The sequence below is a fragment of the Lynx rufus genome, unplaced genomic scaffold (assembly GCF_022079265.1).
Source record: "Lynx rufus isolate CCGP_SWC_20201006 ecotype Redwood Valley unplaced genomic scaffold, mLynRuf1.p SCAF_28, whole genome shotgun sequence".
In the NCBI taxonomy this organism is placed as follows: Eukaryota; Metazoa; Chordata; class Mammalia; order Carnivora; family Felidae; genus Lynx; species Lynx rufus.
In genome coordinates, this window is record NW_025814843.1 from 7,190,094 (window position 1) to 7,208,395 (window position 18,302).

Genomic DNA, 18,302 nt, shown 5'->3' on the forward strand with positions numbered 1-18,302 from the left:
ACTAATGACTTGTCTCACGACTGCGACACGTTTGTGGGAGATCTAACGATGAGCACTTCTTTTCTCCAGCTACTGAAGAGACGACAGACACTGTGCAAGCAAGGCTGAGGACCCTCCTTCCTCACGCCTGCTGCACTGGGCTATCTGGAAAGCTTTGCTTTCTCTAGTTGTCATGCACGATAGTGCCCAAAGGGAGGGTACCTTCAAGAAAGCTCTCTCGATCGTTCACGGAATCCGGCTGCCAGGCGGCTGAACACACTAATGGTCTCCACCGAGCAGTAGCTCACCGAGATCAAGTGCTTTGGCTAAGAAAGCCGTGGGTAGATAACCTTGGTCTCGACGTGGGAAAGGCAACCGGTTATGTGCCATGGCATCATTCCTTAAGGTCAGGAAGACTGCGCTCAAGGTTAGGACACTGAGCCAGAGAAGGCCACTGGAGCGTGGAGACATTCCTTTTGCTCGAAGGGGACAGTCCGCCTCCGGACTTTAAGAGCTGTGAAAAGTCCTTGAATCTGAATATGAGGAGTTAGCCAATTACTACGGGGTCAGGGAGCTCAGCTCGGAATATGCTGATACAGCTCAGAGTTAACAACTCCAGGAAGAAGTAAGACTTGAACACGAAGAAACTCAACCCAAGCAACCAGACATCAACCGGCACCTGACAGGCTTCAGGAGCCTCTAATGAGATACTTTCTTTTTCCTCCTCAAAGACAAGATCAGTGTGAGCTTGACCTGCAACATAATCAGGAACCGAAACTTGCACTCGCAGAGGAATGTGCCAGGGTCTGCATTTTAGAAACTCTTAAATGATCTAAAAGCGAAGGCGCCAGAATTAAAACCCTTTACCATACACACAGCCTTAAAATGTCAAACACACAGATTTGCATACACCAAGCCCAGAAAGACAACAAGCCTTGAGTTGATTCCCACTAAGATTCCCTTCAGCCATAAATCCACGATTCTGCTCCAGTCCTGATGTTTTCTTGCCGAGGAGAAGAACGCATCACAATTGAAGTAATGTTCGGCTTTCCATGCTGCTGTGAGCAGCTCTTTTCAAAGTGTTCTCTTGCAAGGCCTCATCTGCATGTCAAATTAACAGATGCGGATTTGGAAAACCCAGCTCGGGGAAGCAATATCCACCCAGCCGGCAGATACGGGTGCTAAGAAAGAAAACAAACTCAATCGCAGCCATCACGTTACAAAAACGCCACCAGTCGATCAACACACGTACGCGACCTAACTACGAAGGAGGGATACCGCGTTTTCAACAGGTACGCAAAATCACACCAGCAAATGGACGTCGTGTCCTCTCGAGCAGTTATCCGGAGTCCATTTGGGAAAACATTTCACCACATATCTTTGGGACCCTTCTCTTGAAAAAATTTGTAAGGGGCAGTTGAGGCAAAGATATTAGTGTCTTTTCCTCTCTTTCTTACGGCTGTTGCCGTGGGTGTGATTGTTAACGCTAAGCAAGTATCACACAGCTCCGTAACCCAACCCCCTCGCCAGCTTTGGCTCTGCGTGATCGGTGTTAAAATTCAAATATCCAATTGCATGTCCAAAGGAGAGTCAAGAGAATATGTCTCAGACTCTGAAAGAACAGTCCCCAAAGAGTTTCACCAATGTGTGGTGCAACAGATGTTTCCTTGGAGCAAGGGCACGGCTCCAAAGACCATTATGCTAAAGGGATGTGGACTCATCTGGAATTTTACGCCCTGGCACGATTGCTTAAAAGGGAACCAGTTACTTCCCCATAGGGCAGCAAGGCTCAAACTTGGCTGCGCAGTGGAAGCACCTGAGGACCTTTACAAAGTACGGGAGGTCTTGTCCCCAGGTTGCTCTGCTGTTCCCTGCGTCGTGAAACATTCGTCTCGTTCTCTCTAGCCCCAGGTATGGTAATTGGGAGATAGGAGCCACTCGGTGTACGTTTGGGGAGTGGCGAATAGGAATAGGTAGGCCGTGCCCATGTGCCATGCTGGGCGACCGACAGTTCTGATCTGCCTGGAACAGGGAATCTTCTCTGGATGTGAGACTTCCAGCGCTAAAACCAGAACGGCCGAGGGAAAACCAGAATGGTCGGTCATCTTAGTGCCAGATACTACGCTAAATACTTGCAAAGATTACTTCTTTTTCTTTTAAGCTCATTTATTTATTGGGGCACCTGGGTGGCTCAGTCGGTTAAGCATCTGACTCTTGACCTGGGCTCAGGTCACGATCTCACAAGTTCGTGAGATCAAGCCCTGCGTGGATTCTCTCCCTCTTGGGATTCTCTGCCTTTCTCTCTGTCTCTCTGCTCCTTCTCCATTTGTGCAGTCTCTCAAAATAAACTTAAAAATATTTTTTTTTTAAATTTTTTTTTTTCAACGTTTTTAATTTATTTTTGGGACAGAGAGAGAGCATGAACGGGGGAGGGGCAGAGAGAGAGGGAGACACAGAATCGGAAACAGGCCCCAGGCTCTGAGCCATCAGGCCAGAGCCCGACGCGGGGCTCGAACTCACGGACCGCGAGATCGTGACCTGGCTGAAGTCGGACGCTTAACCGACTGCGCCACCCAGGCGCCCCAAACTTAAAAATATTTTAAAAAATAGTTTGTTTATTCTGAGAGAGCGTAAGCAGGGGAGGGGCAGAGAGAGAGAGGATCCCAGCCAGGTTCCATGCTGTCAGCACAGAGCCCGACGTAGGGCTCGAACTCGTTAACCACGAGATCATGACCTCAGCCAAAATCAAGAGTCGGACGCTTAACTGACTGAGCCACCCAGGCGCCCCACAAAGATTACTTCTTAATTCTGTCAACAACCTTACGAGACGGATACTATCATGAACCCCATTTTACAGGCAAGGTAACTAAAGCTCAGAGCTGGTGAGCTTCCTGACACACAATAAGTCATAGACTTGTGAGTAGATGCAAGGCGGTCTGAATCCAGAGTCCACATGCTTAATCATTACGCCATATTTCCTTCCACTAACGTTGTGATGGTTGGTTTTTTTTTTTTTTTGGTTTCTTTTTTTGGCTTCATTTGTTGCTTTAGCGTGTTGTCTCCCTGTGTGATGTTGTTTTTTCTGGGTAAGTGCCCTTGACAGTTTAAAGGTTTGTCACTCTTCACCAGCATGGTGTTTTCCAGCACGGAGATGTCTAAGCTCGTCCGTCCAAAACCGTAGAGGAAACCCGGCAGGAATCTCAGCGAGGGAACCAGAAAGTGAGTCATGGAACTGGAGTAAGGGAGGGGACCCATCTCAGCTGGTGCATCAGCAGACACGGGACATTGAGAACCAGCTTGTTCTCCTGGTTGGAGCCACCGACGCTGAGCAGAGGACCAGGCACAGACCCCTGGTACACTTCTCCACCAAGGTAGGAGTCGTGTGAAACTCGTGTGTGCACAATGTGTGAATGGGGTCATTCGTCCTAGAGTTGTTTTAAGCAAAGACCCCTTATCATGAGTGGGGAGGGGTCTGAGCATTACTAAGCAGAGAGAGAAAGAAATCCTTCACCTCCAATCCTTCCCTTTTTTTTTTTAATATTTATTTTTGAAAGAGACAGAGTGGGAGTGGGGGGGTGCAGAGAGAGAGGGAGACACAGAATCTGAAGCAGGTTCCAGGCTTTGAGCCGTCAGCACAAAGCCCGACACGGGGCTCAAACTGACAAACCATGAGATCATGACCTGAGCCGCAGTCAGATGCTTAACTGACTGAGCCACCCAGGCGCCCCTCAAATCCTTCCTTTCGTCTTCCAAAGTGCCTTCCAAAATTATTTCAAAATGCTACCAGCCACTTTCTTAAACCAAAAGAACACGAGTCTGTGGGTATTTAGAATACTAGTGGCTTTGTAAAATACCTTGTGATTTTTATCACATACAGTTCGGGGACACAGAACTTTGAGACTTTTTTTTTTTTAAGTTTATCCATTTGAGAGGGAGGGAGACAGAGGGAGAATCCCAAGGAGGCTCTGAGCTGTTGGCACAGAACCCGACACAGGGCTCGATCTCATAAACCGTGATATCATGACCTGAGCCGAAATCAAGAGTCGGACGCTCAACCGACTGAGCCCCCCCAGGCGCCTCTAGGCTTCTGTTTTTAAGGCACGGTGTTTGTACAAGCTTTGGTCATCTCATACAGGGCTCTGCTCACATCAGCACCAGGTTCTAACCAGCCGATCTAAGTGGGAGGGAAGACTGGAAACAAGTCTTCCCCTGCTAGACGCCAGAAGATCCAAGAACTCAACCGAAAGACCCTCGGAAACCCAAAGACCGCCATGTTTACCAGAAAGGAGGCTGTGCTGACGCGGGGCGGGGGGGGGGGGGTCCATACCTGAAGGGAGCTTCCTTGCGGAATCGCTCCCAGAACTGCTGCTGTTCAACGTCGAAGGCTGAGCACCTCTGACGGAGGGCGGCCACCTCGTTCGCCTGCAGTGGGGCCACCTGCTGCCTCACAGCGATGGCCATCTTCTTCACATTGTCCCACTGCTCGGGCAGCTCCTGCGAAGACGACCACGGTCCGGTCAGACCCACGCTCTGCCCCCCACCCCCCATCGCCCGCAGGCCTGAAGCTGGACAGGTGCCCAGCGTCTTTATCAACGCTAGGATGCCACACTGTGACGTCACGGCACGGCCTGCCCGTCCCCTACAGTTCTGACCCATCTCCGTGGTCGCCTGCTTGCCTGGCTATCATCTCCTTCTGACTCTGGCATATCCTTCTTGCCCTCAGCCTCTGACCCAGGAACCTGTGCCCTTTTTCTGTATTGCCTCAGAGTACTGCTTGACTGTTTTCTTTCAGGCCCCACATCCCCTTAAGGTCATCTTAACACTTCTCAGACTTGCTTTCCTTTCTCCGAATCAAAACTTTCAGTCATCCCTAAAAAAGAAAACACAAAACAAAACGAAACCACCAAAACCCTTCACCCACACCGAGTGTCCCATCTCTCGCCAACATTGTGCCGTTTCGTATTTACGGAGTTTCCGGAAGGCACTAGAGAGCGCACAGCCATTACACGGACGGCTCCAAATCGCGAGCCTTGGGTCCTCACCCAGCCCCGTTTCTCATTCACCTCGCCCCAACCTCACCCCACTCTGCGGTCCAGAAGCTTTCCCTCTGTTTCTTTTATTCAGGAAACAAGCTGTGCACTGACCTCCAGCTGCTTAAACACCGTTTCTGGCAATTCTTGTTCATAGGTCTTTAGCAGCTCAATAGTGTGCTTCAAGGGCTCGAACATCTCATCAGTGCCGTTCTGCCGCTCTCTCAGAGCCTTAAGGTGTCCCATAATCTCCACCAATCCTTTGAAATCTCCTTTTTCAACTTTCTTGAGCATGCCGCTCTCGGTATTTCTTATGAACGCTTCAAGGTCGGCCAAGCTAAGCAAAGCAAACAGAACGTGAAGAAGCCTTCCCCTCCCACTCCTCAAAAGGAAGGTTGATTTATTGCCCCGACAGGAACGGCCATCATTGCCAAACACTTTCCATGTGCCTAGCACTGTGCACACACTAGACCCTGACGGTGAGAATGCGGTCCTCTTCGGAAGGGTCGCGGTCGTGTTTTCACAGCCGTGAAAGACAGAGACCGGGACCTCCGCACTGGAGGAGGGAGGACACGTGAGTGGGGCAACTGGTGAAATGGGAAGAAGGCCTGTACATCAGAAACTAGTTCTACACCAACATCAACTTTCTGGTTTTGATAACTACGTTATGATTAGAGAAGATGGCATCATTTGAGAAAGCTCAGGGAAGGTACACGTGAGCTCTGTACAGTTTCGGCAACTTTTTTTTTTTTTTCAACGTTTTTTTATTTTATTTTTGGGACAGAGAGAGACAGAGCATGAATGAGGGAGGGGCAGAGAGAGAGGGAGACACAGAATCGGAAACAGGCTCCAGGCTCTGAGCCATCAGCCCAGAGCCCGACGCGGGGCTCGAACTCACGGACCGCGAGATCGTGACCTGGCTGAAGTCGGACGCTTAACCGACTGCGCCACCCAGGCGCCCCCTTTTTTTTTTTTTCAACGTTTTTTTATTTTATTTTTGGGACAGAGAGAGACAGAGCATGAACGAGGGAGGGGCAGAGAGAGAGGGAGACACAGAATCGGAAACAGGAACTTTTTTTTTTTTTTTAAGTCTGACATGACTTCAAAGTGAAATTTAGGAAAAAGAATTTCAAAACACTGGGAAAAAAATATCATGGCCTCGAAAGTCATACCACACTTGGGTTTGATTTGGACACTCACTAGATGTGTAACCACGGCCAAGTCATTTAACATCTCTGGGCCTCAGTTTCCTCACCTATATGATTGGAAAAACTCACTGGTTATGGTGGGAGTTAAGTGAGATTCAGTCTTTATTTCAAAAATATTTATTGAGCATCTATTACATAGCATGAGATAGATCAATGTATCAAATATTTGAGCCCAACCATGCCTCCAGTTTCTGGGGACAGAATGATAAATGAGAGAGGGGCGCCCGGGTGGCTCAGTCGGTTAAGCAGCTGACTTCAGCTCAGGTCATGATCTCACGGCTCACGGGTTCGAGCCCTGCATGGGGCTCTATGCTGACAGCTCGGAGCCTGGAGACTGCTTCGGATTCTGTGTCTTCCTCTCTCTGCCCCTCCCCCACTTGTGCTCTGTCTCTCAAAGGTGAATAAATGTTAAAAAAAAAAACAAAACATTAAAAAAAAGAATGATAAGGGAAACGAAGGTACATTCTCATGGGAAAAATAGGAAACAAATCAATGAAATAAATTGTATAGTTTCACATGGCTTTGAGAGCTATAAGGGGACAGAGACTAAGGAGAGTCCAGTTTTCTATGGAGTGGTCAGTGAAGGCCTTTCTACAGAGGTGCTCTTTGAGCAGAAATGGAAATTGTGTGAAGGAGTAAGCCACAGAAAGAAACGGGAGAAGAGCTTTTGAGTACAGGGCACAGCATGAATCAAGGCACCGAGGCTGGATTCAGTCTGACATATGTGAAGGAAAGGAGAAAGGTCAGCGGGCAGAAACAGAAGAGGAATCGGGGAAATCACGGAGGAGGGGTGGGGGAATCAACAGGGGCCAGACGCTGCAGGGCCTTGTTCGCCAGGGCGAGGAGTCCAGATTTCATCGTTAGCACGAGAAATCTGAGTTGGAGAAGTATGTTTTCAAAAAAAAATTTTTTTTAATGTTTTATTTTTGAGACAAGGAGAGACAGAGCATGAGCAGGGGAGGGGCAGAGAGAGAGGGAGACACAGAATCCGAAGCAGGCTCCAGGCTCCGAGCTGTCAGCACAGAGTCCGACACAGGGCTCGAACCCACGCACCGTGAGATCAAGACGTGAGCGCAAGTGGGACGCTTAACTGACTGAGCCACCGAAGGCCCCGGAGAAGTATATTTTCAAAAGATCTGTAGCTGGAGGAGAACAAGTTGTAGCCAGAGGTGGTGATCGTGGCATTGGATATGGAGAGACAGGAATAGAAGCCAGGAGGGCATTTAGGGGCTCTAATGGCTGTGACAGAAGATGATGATGATGTTGACTTTGGCCTGGAAGGTGGACTGGAGCGGTGGTCAGGTTCAAGGTAATTTCACACGGAGATGCTAGAGGACCCACTGATGGACTGGAGGGGAGACACGAGGGGATGAGAGAAATCAATAACAACTCCTGGAGATGGGGTCAATGGTGATGTCATGTATAGATTTGGGGAAGAACTGGAGAAGACTGGGGTTTTCTGGACGGAGAAGGTGGAGGAGGAGTAAGTCTTAAATGTATTGTGTGTAAGATGCCTCACAGACACTGGACACCTAAGGGGGATATCTGTGGGTCAGTTGCCTGGAAGTCTTGAGTTCCGGAGAGCCGAGGCTGAAAATATAAATTGGGTAGTTATCGGCACACAGGTGCATTTACAGGGACGAGTTAGGTATCATCTGGAATAAGAATGTAGATAGAGTTCAGGATTGAGATTTCGGAAATGCTAACATCTTGATGCCTAGAAGAGGAGATGAGCCCAGCCAAAGAGACCAAGAGGGCACGGCCAGTGAGACCGAAGAAAAATAATAAAAGTGAGGTATCCCGAAAGCCACACGAAGAAGCTCTTTGGGAAAGACAGAATAATCAGCTATGCCAAACGCTGCTGATGGGTACGAGTAAGATGAAGGTGGTCATGGCCACAGGATTCGGCCATATGACCATCACTGGTGATCTTGACAAGGGTGGTTTCGGTGGAGTGGTCCAGGAAAGCCCTGACTGCCGAGTAAGCGGGAGAGGAAGTTGGAGACAACTGTACAATGCATGCGATAATATGGATAAATAACCCCTCCGCCCAAACCATGAAAATGCGTCGCTAAAGTGGCAAGAAATCAAGGAATCTCTGGAGGCTGAAGGTGTAGTGAAAGCAAGCACTGTGCAAGGCTCCCAGCGGTCTTTCCTGTGATGGTTTCTACTCAACACTGGAGACCTTGAGCTGCTATTCTGATTGCTTTGTGGGATGTGGGGACCTGGTGATTCAGCCTGGGGCCCCCACGAGGTGAGGAGGCTGGTAGGAAGCCGCATGTGAAATCGCGACACCGTAAGGGCGTATGAGAAACAAAACACAGAAAGGGCAAGGATGGAAGTTTCCTGCTTTCTCCTGGGCACTAAGTACACCCCTGCAAGTTGAAGTATAAGTGGTCTGGGGTTGGAAGAGCCCCTCGAAGACTGGCAGAAACAGATACAGACCTTTCCTGGAGGAATGCAACCAGATTCCAATCCTCAAAGGATTCCCGCAAATAAAATCCCAAGGAACGTGACGCTTACAATCAAAAGTCGTAAAATACACAAGGAAAAAAGTCACCAAGAGTCGGAGCCAGCAGAAGCAGTGGGATCCAACCTGCAAAGACTTCAAATACTGGAAGTCCAACTATAAAATCGCAATCTTTAACATATTTAAAAAAAAACAAGAAGTTCCTGTTGAAGTGTCTTGTTTAATTGTCTCTGACCCATGTAGCAGGATAAAGTGCCTTCCTCGTAGTTTCTCAGACACCAATTCAAGACTAAGAAAAAATACCTTCATCCTTCTGAGCACAATGTATCAGTTAAGACAGAAATGCTCTCGAGGTGCCTACGTGGCTTGGTCGGAAGAGCGTGTGACTCTTGATCTCAGGGTTGGGAGTTCGAGCCCCATGTTGGGTGTAGAGATCACTTAAGTAAACAAAACTTAAAAAAAGAGGCAGAAATGTTCGCTGTTAGGAATCACCCTTCAGAAGCCTAAATAAGCACCTAGTCTCCATAGGTCACAGTTCCTGCCCCTGACCTCGTATTTTAAGTTCTAATATAAATTCAGCATTGCCTGCACTGGCAGGAAGAGAGGCGATTTCAGAAGCTCTCCAAATATATCCAGACTCTGTGATCGTGCATGGACCTTTGCCTTCTGAGAAGTGACAAAACCTACTGAAAATTATAGGCTGTGATGGCATTACTTTGTGAAGAGAAGCATAGACAAAGCCTTTAATATGTGTTTCAGCAATTCAAAAATGATCATACTGTGCTACGCCGACAGCCAATTCCAGGAGAAAGAAGCTAGTAATTGTTGGTAGGTCTTTATGTTACCCTTAATTTATGGCACAGAGAAACAAAACAGTTTTAAACTGTCAAAGCAGAAGTTGTCTTAAGATCATCTTCTAATGAATGTACTCTAAAACTGAAAAAAATTGAGGGGCACCTGGGTGGCTCAGTCAGTTCAGCATCTGACTTCAGCTCAGGTCATGATCTCGCAGTTCGTGGGTTCCAGCCCTGCATCGGGCTCTGGGCTGATGGCTTGGAGCCTGAAGCCTTCTTCAGGCCTGATTCTGTCTCCCTTTCTCTCTGCTTCTCTCCCACTGACAATCTGTCTCTCTCTCAAAAATAAGCATTTTTTAAAAAATTTTTTTAAAAACTGAAAAAATTGAATGAAACAGAACCCTTGATATTTGAGCAAAGAACAAGAAAATACAAAAATGAGTAAGCAAAATTTTATAAAAATGAAACAGAAGGTCTAAAACTGGAACGTATAATTAAAATTTAAAGCTCAATGAATGGATTCAACGGGAGATTTAAACAAAGCTGAGAGAATGAGACCACTGGGTGATAAAAGCGGAGACGTTACCCAAACTGGTGGAGACAGAAAGCTGTAAATTATGAAATTCATTAAAATACATGGATGATGGTGACAACAAAAAAAACCCTCATGCAAGTTTAGTAAGAGCTCAGAAGAAAGCAAGAGAGAGAGAATGAGCAAGAAGCAAGAAGATCTTGGCTGAGAATTTTCTTGAATTGCTGAAAGACAATGTAAGTTCGAGAAAACCCACCAAATTCCAGTTGGCATATCAAGAAACCCTCAAGGTCCTTCCTACTGATACCTTTACCAAAAAGAAAATGCAGATCTTAAAATTAGCCAATTAGCTGTAGAGCAAAGACTGACTTCTACCAAACCAAACCAAACCAAACCAACCAAACCAAAAAGCAAAAATCCCCCCAAAACGCAGATGGCTGAGTACTCAGAAGTAAAAATGGCGTCTGGAACACGGTGGAATGCTGTTTTCAATAAACTCACAGAAAAGAGCTTTTATCCTAGAAATCCCTTGTCTACAAAGCCATTTTTGCCCCCAAGTAAAAGCAGAAAATACATGCATTTTCAGGCAAAGAAAGAATGAGAATTTCACCGATAGACTCTTAAAATAATGGAACTTCTAATGACCGTAACTCAGGAAAGTGGTCTGTAGTGTAGACAGATGCAACGAGCAAAAGGTATTGGTAAATATGTAGGCAGATTTAAATAAACATTGAGTATATAAAAATGAAGTAGAATTGTGGTGATTAAATAAATAATAGAGCATAACTGAAATTGCTGGGAAGGAGAACATAATTTGATGAATCAATGGTTGAGATCAAACTATTCTAAAGACTTCCTATTGACTGTGAGGAGAGTACCGGTACTGACACATTTATTCCTTTCAAGGATGCTTATTAAAATAGCTATGGTAGGGGCGCCTGGGTGGCTCAGTCGGTTACGCGTCCGACTTCGGCTCAGGTCACGATCTCACGGTCGGTGAGTTCGAGCCCCGCGTCGGGCTCTGGGCTGATGGCTCGGAGCCTGGAGCCTGCTTCCGATTCTGTGTCTCCCTCTCTCTCTGCCCCTCCCCCGTTCATGCTCTGTCTCTCTCTGTCTCAAAAATAAATAAACGTTAAAAAAAAATTTAAAATAGCTATGGTAACCATAAGAACAGTAGACCTCGATCATATAACATCCAAATTAGCACAAGGAAAAAAAGAGAATTAAAAAAAAAAAAAACAATGTAAAATTCAACCTCAAAGGAGGCAAGAAAAAAAAAGAATAGAAACTATATAATAAAATGGTAGCAGAATAGATAGTAATGAACAACCCCCCCCCAGCTAAAAGATATATATTAAGGTGAATAAAACATTCAGTTCTATGCCGATCATTAAAAAGTAATCTCTAATATAAAGGCGCAGAAAGATTAAAAGTCAAAGGATACAATGAGCGACGCCAAGCTCATATCATACAGAGGAAATTGGTTTAGTTATATTAATATAAGACAAAACAGGCTTTAATATGAGAAATATAGTTAGTAATAAAGACGATTTTAATGTGTGGCTGAAAGTTCCAATTTGCTGGAAAGATATAAAAAGTCAAGCTGTGTATGCTCATGTAACACAACCTTAAAATATACGAAGCAAAAAGTGACAGAATTACAAGGCGAAATTGACAAGCTGCCATCAAAGTGGAATATAACTAAATAGAAGAGGCCACATCCAAGAGGGGGGGAAGGGCAGAGACATGGTCAGAACTACATGGACTTTCCAGACTGTCCACAGGAGGGAGGAAACTGAGGGCACAGTGAAGGGAGAGGAACACACCCCCACCCCCCACCAGAGAGCCCACATGGAGACGATTAATCCTCGTAACATTAGGGTTGGAAACCAGAGGGTTTAAATTTTGTGAGCTCTTACAACTAGTGGAACTTGAAACCTGGACTTTTAAAAAGTCAGTGGGCTTGGCTCTGGGAGGGCGGGGAGGCCAAGGGGAAACTGAGTACCTGCCCTTAAAGAGACAGCACAACAAACAGCCCAAGGAGATGCAGCAGAGAAGCAGCACTTTGAAAGGTGCCTGGAGGATATAGGAGGGAGAGTTACTTACTAATGTTACAGCATGTCCCAGAGACACAGAAATAGCTGGGGAACTCCTCCAGGAACCAAGAAACTGGCAGGTGCCAGTTCCTTCCCCCACCCCCCAGCATAAACACACAGCCACGTGTGGAACTTGCTACCTAATTTGCTAGCTCAGCTGCCCCGCCATTCTGTTCCCACCATGTTGTGTTTGGTTACCATGCTCCCCAATACGCTCTTGGCCAGAGCCCATACAAGGCAATGCCACAGGCCTGGGAGTGTGCAAGCAATCCATATGGTGGCCAGCACCACCCCAAAGGGACTTCTTCCCTGGAGGGGAAAGATAGCCACCCACAGCAGTCGGCCTGTGGCCCTGGCAGTGGGCTGGAGATGGGCATCTGGTCTGACCACAGGCCCCGCCCACCAATGAAAGATTCTCAGGGGACAACACAGGGAAGGTGCCATGCAGTTTGGTGCTATTGCATCTCGGGCAAAGGCCTGGTCTGACTCAAGTCAAGTCCAAGGCATCCTAAGAGTGGCCCATTAACACCACAGGAACCAAACCCTGCCCAGAGTAAACAAGGAGAATCACCGCAGATGACTGGACTGAAGGAAAAAGCGACTCGGCCACAACAGATGGGCACACACATCACACATAGGACACATCCCTGAAGCACCAGGTCCTGGTGAACAGGGGACACTGCACTACCAGGAACTAGAGAACCTCTTCTTCATAAGAAGAGGGTCCTCCTTCTTCACTGTACTACTTTCAAGTGCAGTAAACAGCTGTCTGTCCTAACACAGAGAAACAGACACAGAGTTAGATAAAATGAAGAGACAGAGGACTATGTCCCAAATGAAAGAACAGGACCAAACCACAGCAAGAGACCCAAGCAAAACTGACATAAGTAATATGTCTGATAGAGAATTTAAAGTAATAGTCATAAAGATGCTCACTGGATTTGAGAAAAGAGTGGAGGATATCAGTGAGGTCCTTAACAGTGCAACAAAAAGGAACTAATCAGAGATGAAGTACATGATGAATGAAATAAAAATATGCTAAACAGAATAAACAGCAGACAAGATGAGGTAGAAGAATAAATCAATGACCTGGAAGACAGAATAATGGAAAGTCTTCAAGTTGAGCAGGTGAGTGAAAAACAATTATGCAAAATAAGAATAGACTTAGAGACCTCAGTGATACCATCAAGCATAATTTCATGTGCATTATAGGCATCCTAGAAGGAGAAGAGAAAGAAAAGGGTGACAGAACATTTATTTGAAGACATAATAGCTGAAATTTTCCCAAATCTGGGGAAGGAAACAGAAACCCGGATCCAGAAGGCACAGAGATCCTCCAACAAAATCAGTGCAAGGAGGTCCACACTAAGACATGTAGTAATTAAGATGGCAAAAAATAGCACTAAAGAGAAAATTTTTAAAGCAAAAAAGAGAGCAGTTACATACAAGGGAAACCCCATACGGCTATGAGCAGATTTTTCAGCAGAAACTTTGCAAGTCAGAAGGGAGTAGAATGATATATTCAAAGTGTTGAAAGGAAAAAACCTGCAGCCAAGAATGTTCTATCCAGCAAGGCAGTCATTCAGAATAGAAGGAGAAATAAAGAGTTTCTCAAACCAACAAAGTTTAAAGGAATTCATGACCACAAACCAGCCCTACAAGAAATGTTAAAGGGGACTCTGAGTGGAAAGGAAAGACCATAAGCAAGACTAAGGAAAGTAGGAAGCACAACACAGTAAAAGTAAGTATATCTGTAAAAATCAGTCCAGGGACTCACAAAATAAAAGGATTAAAATATGACACCATATACCTAAAACAAGGAGGGGAGAGGAGTGAAGATTGGGTTCAAAATTAAGCAACCATCAACTTACCATAGTCTGTTATATGCAGAAGATGTTACATAGAAGTCTAACGGTAACCACAAATCAAAAACCGGTAATAGATAAGCAAAAAAAAAAAAAAAATGAAGAGAAAGGACTCCATATATATCAGTAAAGATAAAGCCAACTTACAATGAGAGAAGAGAGCAAGAGAAGAAACAGAGAAGAACTACAAAAACAACCATAAAACAAGTAACAAAATGGCAATAAATACATACCTATCAATAATTGCTTTGAATGTCCACGGGTTAAATGCTCCAATCAAAAGACACAGGGTGACCGAAAAGAAAACAAGACCCACCTATATGCTGCCTACAGGAGACTCATTTCAGACCCAAAGACACCTAAAGACTGAAAGTGAGGGGATGGAGAAACATTTATCATACAAATGAATGTGGAAAGAAAGCCAGGTTAGCAATTACTGTATTAGACAAAATAGATATTAAAACAAAGATGATAACAAGAGACAAAGAAAGACACTATGTAATCACTGATGGGACAATCCAATGAGAGGTAACAGTTGTAAATATTTATGCACCCAACATGAACCACCAAAATAATTAAAACAGTTAATAACAAAGGAAATAATCGATAGTAATACAATAATAGTAGAGACCTTTAACACACCACTTGTATCAATGGACAGACCATCCAAACAGAGTGTGAATAAGGAAACAGTGGCTTTGAAGGACACATGGGACCAGATGCATTAAATAGATATATTCACAACATTCCATCCTAAAACAGCAGAATATGCATTCTTTTCAAGTGCACATGGAACATTCTTCAGGATAGAGCACATATTAGGCCACAAAACACATGTCAACAAATTCAAGGAGACTGAAGTTATTCCATGCATCTTTTCTGACCACAATGCTATGAAACTAGAAATCAATCCTAAGAAAAAAATCTGGAAAGAACACAAATTTATGGAGATTAAAGGACATGCTACTAAACAATGAATGGGTCAACCAAGATATCAAAAAGGAAATCCAAAAATCCATAGAGACAGATGAAAATAAAACAGAATGGTCCAAAATCTTTGGCACACAGCAAAAGTGGTTCTAAGAGGGAAGTTTATAGTAATACAGGCCAAACTTAAGAAGCAAGAAAAATTTCAAATAAATAACCTTACACCTAAGGAGCTAAAATAAGAACCCACAAAACCCAAAAACAGTAGAAGGAAGGCAACAACAAAGATTAGAGAAGGAATAAATGAAATAACAACCAGAAAAGCCATAGAACACCTCAATGAAACCAGAAGCTGGTTCGTTGAAAAGATCAACACACTTGATAAACCTTTAGCCAGACTCACCAAAAGAGACAGAGAGAGAGAGAACTCAAACAAAATCAGATCAAACAGGAGAAATAATTGACATCACAGAAATACAAAAGATTATAGGAGATTATGAAAAATGATATACCAACAAATTGGACAACCTAGAAAAAAATGCATAAATTCCTGGAAACATATAACCTCACAAAACTAAACAAGGAAGAAACAGAAAATTTAAACAAACCAATTACCGGCAATGAAATTGAATCAGTAATCAAAAAACTCCCAGAAAAACAAAAGTCCAGGACCAGATGGCTTCACAGGTGAATTCTACCAAATATTTAAAGAATGAATACTTATTCTTCTCAAATTATTCCAAAAAAATAGAAGGAAAACTTCCAAATTCATTCTACAAGATCTGCATTACCTGATATTCAAACCAGAAAAGATACCACCCACACACCCACACCCACCCACACCCACGCTATAGGCCAATATGTATGATTAACACAGATGCAAAAATCCTCAACAAAATATTAGCAAACCAAATCCAGCAATACATTAAAAAAGTCATTTTCCACGATCGAGTGGATTCCCAGGATGCAACGGTGGTTCAATAATTGCAAATCAATCAACATGACACATACCATTAAGAGAAATAAGAACCATATGATCATTTCAAAAGAGGCAGAAAAAGCATTTAATAACGTATAACGTCCATTCACGATCAAAACCCTCAACAAACTAGGCTTAGAGGGAATATACCTCAACATAATAAAGGCCATATATGAAAACCTCACAGCTAACATCATACTCTATGGTGAAAACCCAAGAGCTTTCACCCCAAGATCAGGAACAAGACAAGGATGTCCACTCACCACTTTTATTCAACAAAGTACTGGAAGTCCTAGCCACAGCAAATGAACAAGAAAAATAAATAAAAGGTACCCAGATTAGTAAGGAAGTAGTGAAACTTTCACTTCAGATGACATGACACTATATATGGGAAATCCCAAAGATGCCACCAGAAAACTACTAGAATTGATAAATGAATTCAATAAGGTCACAGGACACAAGATCAACACACACGAACCCATTGCATTTCTATACATCAATAGTGAAGCAACAGAAAGAGAAATTAAGAAAACAATCCCATTTACAATTGTACCAAAAATAATAAAATACCTAGGAATAAACTTAATCAAGGAGGTGAAAGATCTGTGTCCTGCAAACTATAAAACGAAGATGAAAGCAACTGAAGATGACACGGACAAATGGAAAGGTATCACGTGGTCATGAACAAATATTGTTAAAATGCCCATACTACCCTGGGGTGCCTGGGTGGCTCAGTCAATGAAGCCACCGACTTCGGCTCAGGTCACAATCTCACGGATTGTGGGTTCGAGCCCTGCATTGGGCTCTGTGCTGACGGCTCGGAGCCTGGAGCCTGCTTCGGATTCTGTGTCTCCCTCTCTCTCTGCCCCTCCCCTGCTCATTCTCTGTTTCTGTCTCTCAAAAATAAATAAATGTTAAAAAAAATTTTTTTAATAAAAAATAAAATGCCCATACCACCCAAAGCAATCTACAGACTTAATGCAATCCCTACCAAAATACTACAGCATTTTTCACAGAACTACAACAAATAATCTTAAAATTTGTAAGGAACCCCGAAAGAATCCAAACAGCCAAAACGATCTTTAAAAAGAAAAACAAAGCTGGAGGCATCACAATTCTGGATTTCAAGTTATACTACAAAGCTCCAGTAATCAAAACAGTATGGTACTGGCACAAAAACAGACACATAGATCAACGGAACAGGATAGAAAGCCCAGAAACCCACGATTATATGGTCAATCAATGTTCAACAAAAGAGGCAAGAATATGCAACGAGAAAAAAGTCTCTTCAACAAATGGTGCTGGGAAACCTGGACAGCTATATGCAAAAGAATGAAACTGGACCACTTTCTTACACCAGACACAAAAATAAACTCAAAATAGATTCAACACTAAACGTGAGACCTGAAATCATAAAAATCCTAGAAGAGAACACAGGCAGTGATTTTTCTGACAGTGGCCTAATCACATCTTTCTAGCTAAGTCTCCTGAGGCAAAGGAAACAAAAGCAAAAATAAACTATTGGACGACATCAAAACACAAACAAAGCTTCTGCACAGCATAGGAAACAATCAATGAAACTAAAAGACAATATACTGAATGGGAAAAGATATTTGCAAAGGACATATCCAATAGAGGGTTAGTATCCAAACTATATGAATTTGTACAATTCAACACCCAAAAAAAAACAATAATCCGAGTAAAAATGGGCAGATGCCATGAACAGATCTCCAAAGACGACCTACAGATGGCCAACAGACACATGAAAAGATGCTCAACACCACTCATCGTCAGGGAAATGCAAATCAAAACCACAATGACGTATCACCTCATACCAGTCAGAAAGGCTAAAGTCAACAACACAGGATACAACAGGTGTTGGTGAGAATATGGGGAAAGGGGAACCTTCCTGCACTGTTGGTGGGAATGCAAATTGGTGCAGCCACTCTGGAAAACGGTATGGAGGTTCCTGAAAAAGTTAAAAATAGGGGCACCTGGGTGGCTCAGTTGGTTAAGCATCCGAGTCTTTATTCTGGCTCAGGTCATGATCTCATGGTCATGAGATCAAGCCCCCACGATGGGCTCCTTGCTCAGCATGGAGCCTGCTTCAGATTCTGTCTCTCCCTCTTCTTCTGTCCCTCCCCTGCTTGCACGCTCTCTTTCTTTCAAAACTAAATTAACATTTTTTAAAAAAAAAGTTAGGGGCGCCTGGGTGGCGCAGTCGGTTAAGCGTCCGACTTCAGCCAGGTCACGATCTCGCGGTCCGGGAGTTCGAGCCCCGCGTCGGGCTCTGGGCTGATGGCTCAGAGCCTGGAGCCTGTTTCCGATTCTGTGTCTCCCTCTCTCTCTGCCCCTCCCCCGTTCATGCTCTGCCTCTCTCTGTCCCAAAAATAAATAAACGTTGAAAAAAAAAATTAAAAAA

The 18,302-nt window shown here is 44.3% G+C and overlaps 1 protein-coding gene across 1 annotated transcript in view; it reads right to left on the reverse strand.

The window, feature by feature from the left end:
- The window catches only part of DNAH9 (dynein axonemal heavy chain 9), a 340,134-nt gene that overhangs the window by 259,035 nt on the left and 62,797 nt on the right, over window positions 1-18,302 (reverse strand). The window contains exons 18-19 of the mRNA XM_047089868.1: window positions 5,124-5,346; window positions 4,307-4,473 (exon numbers count right to left, since the gene is read on the reverse strand). Of these exons, the coding sequence (XP_046945824.1) occupies window positions 4,307-4,473; window positions 5,124-5,346 (390 nt within the window). The remainder of the gene's footprint in view (window positions 1-4,306; window positions 4,474-5,123; window positions 5,347-18,302) is intronic.